We start from the raw sequence: 10,419 nt of genomic DNA, 5'->3' as shown, positions 1-10,419 counted from the left end.
TTAACAACTAATGAGCCTTCCAGCATCAAGCCCTCCTTGTATCTGGACCTCCGTCTTGACAATCCGACAGCCTTGCTATCCGACATAGAAGAAGGTTTTACATTTAGTGTCGGATTATCGAGTCACGATGTACTATATTCTGTATCACATGACTGGATTACTGTCATTGATGGATTAAGTTCCCTAAAGTGTGCTTCATTGCTGCAGCAGACTGAGGTGGAGCTAATTTCGAACACTTTCTATACCACCGAATAAGCTGTATGTAAGTTGATCATTAATCTTATTTAAAATCATTTATTTTTACAAAGTTACCAGTAACTGCAGCTTTTTCCTGAAGGAGCAAAGTTCAAGTTTTCAGTGAAGGTGTTCAGTGCATTTAAACATTCTTTTGCTCACCAGACACCAACATGTGTTAAACAAACTGCATTATTAATTCTAAGTAGGTGGACAAATCAAACACCCCTACAGTGAATTCAAATTAGTTTGTAAATGTTTTTTTTTTGTATGTCTGTGTTGCTGATTATGTTGAGGTTGCTAGAGTTCATATTATCCATCATTATATATTCCACTAAATATACTGTTACATTTATTCTCCTCTACTATTAAATTAAATCAAAAATGCAGATAAACATCATTTGTTCAGTATTAACATTTTCTTTTAAAATAATGAAATTATCTAAATTCATTATTGCATTTTACTAAATATCTTCTTAATCCTTCTCTATACAGGATAAGTTGTGTGCATGCTCTTCAGTAGCAACGCCCAGTTAAAACTAGAGTGTGGGATTATAAATTAACTGTTACGGTTATATTGTCAAGAAAGGAGTGTTTGTTTTAATTACTCTCACTGCCAGGAGGTGGTGACAGACGTTAAATAACAATTACCATTAATAGTAGTAGTAAAATTAATAATAATAATGATAGAAAGAAGAACGAGAGCAAGAAGAAGAGTAACTTTAAGTTTGAAAGTGTTACACAAGGTAGATGTTAAAACACAGGAGATAAAACTAAGCAGAAAAAACACCAAATATATTTGATTTTTTAAAAACAAAAGAAGTAAAACAACCACAATGCAAGCACACAGTAAAAGAACAAAGAAAAAAAACCAAAACATCCACATTAAATCCAGTTAGGAAAAGGTCTGATGATGAAAGAGATCCTCAGGGAGGGAAACTCAGGAGCACAAACAGCGAAGCTCAGATCACGTCTGGTCACAAGATTCAGAAACAGTCAGGAGGCTCCTGTCAGCCTCATCAGGAGTTCAGAGATCACGCATCAGTGAGAGGCTCTAAATCCTCTTAAAACCAGCACAGGTCGGTAAGAACTGGGATATGGTGGTCTCCTCTGTTGGAGCGAGTTAACAGCAGAGCATCAGCATCAACTGAAGCCTGTGAACGTTTCTGTTGTTGATGCTGGAGTGAAACGCGTTACAGCGATCATGTCTGAGGGGAAGAATGTGTGAATCTAAATCTGAAAAGAAAGAAAGGTTCTGACCTTAGAGATCAGCCTGAGATGAATGAAACATGGAAGGAAAGACGTTCAGATGCTTCCTGGGATACTCGCTAGAAATACTAAAATCGAGCTCTGAGGTAATCAAGTAAGATGTCGGTGCATCCAAAAGATTAAAACGAGTTTAATGTTTTTTCACGAGTTATTTAAGAAAGTGAAAATGTATTATATTATACATTGATTACATGTAAAGTCTCAGCGCTACGCTGCATTGATGCAGTAATTTACGATAAAGGATCCACAACCAAGTACCGTAATGTCTGGACTATAAGCTGCTACGTTTTTCACGCGGCTTAAACAACCATGCGGCTAATTTATGGATTTTTACGAATCTGCATCTGTCTGCGTAAATATCTCATGTTCCAACGTGGACACCTGCAGCTTAGAGACAAGTGCCGCCTGTATATGTACACACCTGGTTTTCTTTTTAAAGTTTGCAGGTGGGGCTTATATTCAGGTGCACTGATAGTCCGGACATTACGGTAAATGAACAAACTTTTCTGTATTGGTTTTTTTATTGATCTTAGGAAACATACCAGTGTTTCAGGATACTGGATTCCTGATTTTCATGAGCTATGAGCCATAATAAAAAACCTGCTTCAAACATTTCACTTGTAAAACATATAAAAAGTTCACTTTCTTAAATAACTGATGCAGAATCTTATATTTTTGAAGCGTAGCTCACACGCTGTATTAAACAACATTCAGCTCCTCTGGCTCATGTCCCAGTTTGCCTTCAGTTCGCTGTCAGTATAGAAACCCTCGCACCAGCCCGACCTCTGTGTCAGCACTCTGCACCGTGAACAGTACAGCCCGTCCAGGATGAGTCACCCCGGGCCCGGATAGAGGAAGTCCTTGAGCCCGATCGACTGGTTCTGGATGCATGAACTGATGCAGGCGGACCTCTGACCACCTGCTGGCAGGTCGTGACGCAGCAGTTCATCGGATGCTGCCGTCAGAGAACACGCCGACCTTCACCCCGGGATGATATCGATTGCCGGATTACATTTTTTTTTTATTGCTCCGGCTGCTTTCCTGATCGTATGAAAGGCTCAGAGTGGCAGTGAGTCAGCAGCAGAGGGGAGCAGAGGTTCAGCAGCTGATGGTTTCTGCAGAGCAACATGAGCAGCTGGGTTTTAATCCGACCTTTAGGGCATCGTACAGAGGCCTGGAGGAGTCATGTGCAGGACAAACACATATGTGGATCAATAAACTGAAGGAAGGGATTATAAGTGTTTAACTGCAAAAGTGAGCGAACAAATTGACCAAATGTTCTTCACTGTAGATCCGTCTGATCCTTGGAAGTTTTCTGCTTTTATTGATTCAGCCCAACACATGAAATAGTCAGTTAATGAATAAAGACTCTTTAATGTCAAAGGGAACACGGGTCGCTCAATTACAAACATGAAATGTCAAAGGTAGACGGTAAAATGAACGCAGCAACGTGAAGGAGAACAGAGAACTGAGACGATGACCTGAAGCGTTCCGCCGATGCTCTACAGAAATGGTTTAAAGACGATAAAGTGAATGTCCTGTATGGCTGAATCAGAGTCCAGATCTCTATCCAGTGGAAATTTTGTTGTTGGACATGAAAAGGGCTGTTCACTCATGATCCCCGTGCAACCCGACAGAGCTTTGGCACCTTTGCAAAGAAGAATGGGATAAAATTGTAGCGTCCAGTTGTGCCGGGCTGATTGAGACCCATTCAGCTGCTACCAAAGTGCATCAATTCGGACTTTAAGGGGATGAATGCTTTTTTTTGTATATTATTTTATTTAATCTGTTTTCGCTTTGACATGAACGAGTCTTTTTTGGGGAAAAAAGAAGCAAGTCTTGTCATAACAGCCAACTCATAATAACCATGATTCAATGTTAAAAAGGAATAAAAGGGTAAAACTTCCAGGGGTTGAATACTTTTTATTGGCACTGTGGCACATTAGACCTCACAGTAATTTATCGTCTGTAATATGTCAGACATTAAGAGGATGCTGCAGTATCTGGTCTATAATGTTTTTGCAATATTTTACTTTACCTTTATTTGAACACCTAGCAGTCAGCTCATACTCGTTACTCTCATCACATAACACACGACACTAATCATGCGGTCCAGCTAATTAGAATCAGTTTTTGTTTTTGCTCAAAAATTGAATTGCAAAGCAAAAACCCAAAAGTGAGCAATTAAAAATTAGACTGAGAAATGATTATCCACTTCATGGAGCATTCAGGGAGAAAAGGATAACAACAGATTCAAGCCCAGTTTTCCTTTAATGGTGCAAATTAAACACAGAACTGTGAAGCGCTACGGACGGCTTTAATTAATGTTTTAAGATGCGAACCTGTTGGACACATATCACATTTACATGATAAATGATTAACGATTAAATGTATTTTTGTTTCCAACTGAAGCTGCTGACAGGTTTACATCCAGCGCCAGTGGGCTCAGGTCTAGATGTTATTTAGCCGTCTGCTCTCTCAGTTTTTACACACTCTTTATTCTTCTCTTTTCAGTTCTGTACACATATTTTCACATAAATCCATTATTTTCGACCACATGACGCTCACGAGGCCGTGCAGTCGGGGCTGCTTCTGACCCCAAAGGCAGCAAAGTTCTAAGCAGTACAGACATTTATCTGCTTTTCTGCCTTAAAATCGAGTTGCACAGCGACAAAGAGACAAATCAGAGGTGGAAAAGGGCATTTCTATAAATACAGCACGGCCTGTACTGACAGTAACTTCATGGAGTCTCCACTGGTTGGCTGACAGCTGGTTCAGGCCAAGAAATGGTTCAATACTGCAAACAACTTCCTGTAAAACAGCAAGTTTTTAGTTTTTCACTTTGTTTGATTTAAACAAACAAGCTATAAAATGCTAATTTGCTCATTTTCTTCTCTCAGAGTCAATGTAAGAGCTAAATGAACCTTGATTCACATTTCTGTGCTACACCGACCGAGCAGCCTGCATCAGTGTGGCTGAGATCAAAGATTTGAAAACGTGTTCCTTCTGCCGCCCAAAAACAACGGATTAATCCTGGATGTCTGTTGATGTAACGATCGATCAGTGAGAGTTTGGTTGGATGAAAGCATATTGACGAACCTGCAGGCTACAGCCCTACCAGTCTCCAGTCTGTGTGCTAAGCTAAGTTAGCCTTGTACTAGCTGCAGCATTAGCTTTATATAAAAGTAGAAAAGCATATGTACAAAAGAAAAACTTTGCCCAGTCCAGTGTTTTCAGTAGCTGAGGCTCTTCAAACCAAACCTGGGATCAAATGAAAATGACAGAGGTGAAGGAATGCATGATATTAAAATTTCTGGCCGATACTGATATCGCCGAAAACCGATGTCACCGATGTCGATATTCAATTTTTGTTCACAGTGAAAAATGAGTCTAAGTCAGCACTGTGAGAAAACTATTCAAAAGAAGACCAATTAGACCACATAGTCTTTATTACAAAAGTAAAACATATTTAAACATATTTAACGTTAAAGGAACATTTAACTAAAAACACCTGTGAAATAGCAGCGATATCAAACAGAGACGAAGGCGCTGATGTTAGACAATCATCAGCTAAATTTGTTCATCAGACCGATACCGATATATCGGAAACAACACTGATATCGGCCGATACTGATGTGGTCGCCGATATATCGTGCATCCCTAATATTTACTGTATCATAGGTAATATTTTTGCACAAAACTCGACAGACGTTATCGGTTTGTTGATGTTCATTTTAAAGTCTCCGTGGATCCAGATGGTGGCGCTGATGTCACTGTGCGTCCCTACAACTTTCTAACTAACACGTCCAGAAACAAAACCAACAGGAGGCTGAGAGTGACGACAGTCAAACTCCACAGAGTCTTTACTGAGGGAACAGGTTTAATTTTGGTTTTTGGGTTTGAATGAACTCCACCTCAACCAGCTGCTCACATTTTAATAATTAGACTAATCCAGTAAAGTTCTGTATTCAACACAAAGCTCCTGACGTCTATCTTTTAAGACTTGAGGAGCTAATTCTGCCTAATAAAAGCTTTCATCCATATTTCTGATAACACTGTTGTCAGACAGAATGCTGAATACAGGATTTGTACTGGAGACGTTTCCCATCATGGGGTTTTTACTTCCTGAGGCTCTGAATAATTCCCGCTCCGTGTGTTTGGGCTTTACGGGCTCATCCATACGTCACACAGCAGCTCTCTGAGCAATAATTGGTAATCACACAGTTCAGCCTCAGACTGCCTCAGCAAAGTGACACCGAATAGCTGCAGGCCGTTGTTGTGGCTGCGAACAGGTTTATCTCTCACTCTGTCATTAAACGCTCACAATGGAGCCACATGCAGTGTTTCCCCCCCGCAGGCTTTACTCTGGCTGTGAAACATCGCCTCACAAGTGGTCCCTCCTAAGACGGCGCTTATGATGTAAGAACTGACAACTGTGTAAGGACATGAGGGGAAACCAGAGAGGCTTTGTTTACCACAACATAAATCCACCCATCAGATGATACAGATCACGAAGCTTCTTGTGGGAATCCCTGCACCAGATGTGGTTCCTCCAGCGTTCTTCACAGCAGGTTTATATGGAATAGAGAGGTCAAATCATGTGACTTTTATTCCCGGTACACACTTGATTTTGTTTAGTCGCAGCGTTAATTACGACTGAAAGCTGCTGCTGCTGCTCTGATGGGCTCTTCAGGGTCTGGAAAACTATTTATTATTAACGCTGTGATGTTAGAACGCCATCAAACATGCAGCCCAGTCATTACATTTAAACCTATTGCTTAACTCTCTTTGCTGCTTCACATAATGGGAATAAAGCACATGCAGCTGACGTTTACATACATTTTCCACGTTTCTCGATATTTAATGCTGATAAATATTTCATGTCTAAGGCCGACTTTATTGTAAGAAATTGAAATGCCAGGATAATAGCTGGGAGAATTATTTATTTCAGCTTTTAGGTCTTTCATCATGTTCCCAGTGGGTCCAAAGCACTTGTTAGTAATCGGTTGGCTTTTGCTGGAATTTCTGCCTCTTCTTGCTCATCTGGAGGCTTCCACACTTCTTCACTTCTGTCCACACGTTGCTGTCGGACTGACGTCACTGCTACTGCCAAGCCACCTGCAGCCCCCAGTCTGAGCTAGTTTCCTCTTAATCAAGCACAGAAACGATGATTTGTAACGTGCATCTTTGCTGACTCTCCTCTCTTCTCCTCTCAGGAGTCTTGTGTCTCCTGGAGCACGATGAGGAGTACGTCTTCACGCTGCCCTGTGCCTACGCCCGCTCCATCCTCACCGTGCCCTGGGTGGAGCTGGGGGGCAAAGTCTCCATCAACTGTGTCAAGAGCGGCTACTCGGCCACGGTGACCTTTCACACGAAGCCTTTCTACGGAGGGAAGGTGCACAGGTGAGCGCCTCCTTTCTCTTCGACCGCCCACCGTCCATCTCGCTTTCAGAATAGGATTCACAGAACCGTTCTTATCTTTACAGACGGAGCAAAAGATTTTATTCATCTGTGAGACTGTCAGGCTTCGACTTCTAATATAAATGCCAGGCTGCTGCTGTAACAGAGTCGGCTGCATGAATACACTCCTTAGTTGGTTAATTTTCCATTTTAGTGTCAGTAGTTTACATGTTTTCGACAACCTCCATCTAAATCCAGAGAATTAAATAAAGATCTGAGTTTACTGTCATATACTAAATGTACTGAGTAACATCAATATTCCATCAGTCTTCTTGTTTGAAGACGCTTTGAAAAAGACAATTTATTTAAGTTCAGCTAAAACGTTTTAACATCATGTCTTCATCAGGAAATACTGAAGGTTCATACATAGACCTCACCAGGTGTCACTTCCAGGTTGAGTCCATCACATTATTACCTCCAGACGTATCGATTAGCTGCTGGCTGGATTATTGTGTTATAGCTGGTCAATCCAATTATAGTCTGTTGGGTAAGTGATTTCACAATAAATGAGTTGTGACACAGAATAAAAGCAGCTTTCAAGTCCGTCACTGCTGCCAAACTGTCTGTTTCCAGTTCCTGAAATGTGACGTGAACATTCAGAATACAAGCAGAAGCATATCGTCATAGATGGAGTGTTTTTGTTTTGTTTTCTCGATGCAGAGTGACGGCGGAGGTCAAACACAACCCGACCAACACCATCGTGTGCAAAGCGCAGGGCGAGTGGAACGGCACCCTGGAGTTCACCTACAGCAGCGGCGAGACCAAAGTGATCGACACGGCCAAGCTGCCGGTCACCAGGAAGAAGCTGAGGCCCGTGGAGAAGCAGGGCAGGACGGAATCCAGGTGAGACGCAAGTCATTAAACACAAAGCGGGCGGCGTTGACACATGAAATGCTTTCTAACTTGGTTGTGCGTTTTGCAGGCGGTTATGGCAGCACGTCACCAGGTCGCTGAAGGAGGGAAACATCGACGAGGCCACGGAGCACAAACACAGACTGGAGGAGTGTCAGAGAGGAGAAGAGAGGAAGAGATCAGCCGACAACAAACCCTGGACGCCCAAATACTTCACTAAAGAGGTACGGCGAGGTCCGGAAGTCCTCCTGGTTTACAACACAGTGCACTCTGTTCAGCCTCCAGTATGACATTAGATCTGTGCCACCATGATCAAAGAAAAAGTCACAGAAAAAGTTGTCAGAACTTCTAAACTTGCAAGCAAATTATTTCTCCTTTTACTTGTCTTGATGTCCTTTTGTTTCCAGTTTGCTCTGCTTCAGTCATCTGTTCACAGCCCTTTACAGTCTTGCATTGCAGAAGAGCATCTAATGGCTGCACCGGTATAGAAATGTAAAACAACAGAAGAAAAAACACAAGAAAAAGAAAAACAGAAACGACCAGTGAGCTGCTCCTCTTCAGTATCAGATGGCGATCCACATCCATCATCCTCAACAAGCCTTTTAGACTTATTCTATTATGAACCTTTGAGTGAGAGCTTCGTCTCCCGGATGTTCTTTAGTGCTGGACGGAGGCTGTTTGTTGTTTTGAGAAAAAATAAGGAAGACATGCTTCTAACATTCTCTACCAGGGGTTATTTTACATATAAAAGAGGCCAAATTCAGAGTAATTCAGAGTATAAGCACTGTTTTAAACGTGTGCTCTGCGTTTCAGGAACAATCTCAGACAACAGAAACAGAAAGAGGAGCTTTATCGGTAGTTCATGTGTATTAAAATACAGCATATGTGAGCACAGAGAGGAGGAGAGATCTGTACCAGTGTGAAGGGACGACACTGGCTGAATGCACATACTGAACTGTAACTTATAAACCAGAGATCTCCAGCTCCAGTCCTCGTGAGCTACTGTCCTGCAGGTTTTAGGCGTTACTGCAACACACCTGACTCACATTAATGGATCGGTGACAGACTTGTGTAGAACTTGACAACAAGCTGCTGGAGATCCTTTAATGTGAGGTCAGGTGTGATGCAAACATCTAAAACCTGCAGGACAGCAGCTCATGAGGACCGGAGCTGGAGATCCCTGCTTTAAACTCATTAGTTGATGGGCACACACCCCTGAGACAGTCGTCCCCACACGAGGTTTTGCATCAGAACTGCAAACAAAAGATCCAGCAGCACGAATAAGAAGTGAAGGCAGCGTAAGGAAGGAAGAAGCAGAGGAAATTGAAAACAAAAGGATGCTATCAAAAAAGAAAACAGCAAATAATTTGTCTTTTTGCTTCAGCGAGTTTTTCTTTTCTCTCAGGTTTGATTGTATCAGAACAAACTAACACTCCTGAAAGGCAGCGTGTTGCTAGGCCTGATTACACTCATTAGAGGCGACACAAACGATGATCCAGAAGTTTGATGGTGGTGTTCGCTGAGCGGTGGTTTTCTCCTGAATGTAACCTGGAGCTGGACCAGCCTCAGTCGTTCAGGTCGTGGTGATCCTGAGTGCCTCAGTAGGAACATCTGGCTTGGTTCACATCCATTCAGTTTGCTCTACACTAAGTCTGCACATTTGTAGATTTTTTTAAAATGTTTTTTTGATGCTTTTACTGCTTAAAGTTTTTAACCAACATCAGTTCTTATCATTCATATAACATATTCATTCCTTCTTAGTTTGTTAACCCTTCAAATGCCCGGTTGTTTGTCTATGTTTCCTGTGCCGCTGGTTTTTCTTGTTACATTAAAAGAACAGTCTGAGATGTGCAACTGATTAACGCTGATTATTATGCATTATTATTTATGAGCAGAGAGCAAAGTGGATCAAACTCCCACTCAGGCCACCTCCTGGTTACATTCCCACAATGCTTTAAAATTCATATATATTCACTGATTTTTCCACTTTCGTAAACTTGGTTTCTTAAATTTGCATCAGTTCTGACCATAAAAACCAGAAATCTCATTTAAATTCAGAACTTTAACCCTTTAAATGTCTGTCAGGGGGAAAAACATAAAATCACTTTTTTTAAACCAAATAATACGTTCTACCTGATTAATTTTTAAACCATCATGACAACTAAATGCATGTCAATAATTATCAGTATCAATGATTTTCATGCATCATTCAGTTTTTGTGCAGTGACAAAAAAACAAAACAAACAAAAATGGCCGCCTCCTGTTTATGTTCCCAAAATGCTTTAAAATTAACATATATTAAAGATGTTTCAGCTGTCATACAGCAGGCTTCTTCAGTTCTACCAGACTCGTAGGGGGGTTTCCTGTCATTCCAGACTCACATGACTCATAGTGTGAATGATGGGATGTCAGGACTGTTGCTGTAGATCACAACCCCCTCTAGAGGTGGTCGTTTCAGTTTCATGTCTTCCTTCTCTCCTCCCTCTAATCATCTGGTTCTCCGCCCAAAAAGTGGTCACTGCTGTTCTTAAAGACGTGTCCCTGATTCTTGAGGACTGCTGAGTCTTGGTTCTCCTGTGATAAGCCTCGTTGCTCAATTCAATT

The 10,419-nt window shown here is 41.5% G+C and overlaps 1 protein-coding gene across 1 annotated transcript in view; it reads left to right on the top strand.

The window, feature by feature from the left end:
• The window catches only part of LOC103356601 (oxysterol-binding protein-related protein 10), a 101,852-nt gene that overhangs the window by 85,721 nt on the left and 5,712 nt on the right, over positions 1 to 10,419 (top strand). The window contains exons 10-12 of the mRNA XM_008280822.1: positions 6,720 to 6,906; positions 7,624 to 7,806; positions 7,886 to 8,039. Of these exons, the coding sequence (XP_008279044.1) occupies positions 6,720 to 6,906; positions 7,624 to 7,806; positions 7,886 to 8,039 (524 nt within the window). The remainder of the gene's footprint in view (positions 1 to 6,719; positions 6,907 to 7,623; positions 7,807 to 7,885; positions 8,040 to 10,419) is intronic.

This window comes from Stegastes partitus, unplaced genomic scaffold (genome assembly GCF_000690725.1).
Source record: "Stegastes partitus isolate 25-593 unplaced genomic scaffold, Stegastes_partitus-1.0.2 Scaffold6, whole genome shotgun sequence".
In the NCBI taxonomy this organism is placed as follows: Eukaryota; Metazoa; Chordata; class Actinopteri; family Pomacentridae; genus Stegastes; species Stegastes partitus.
The sequence above is the reverse complement of the archived record's forward strand: the minus strand, read 5'-3'. Positions and strand labels throughout refer to the sequence as shown.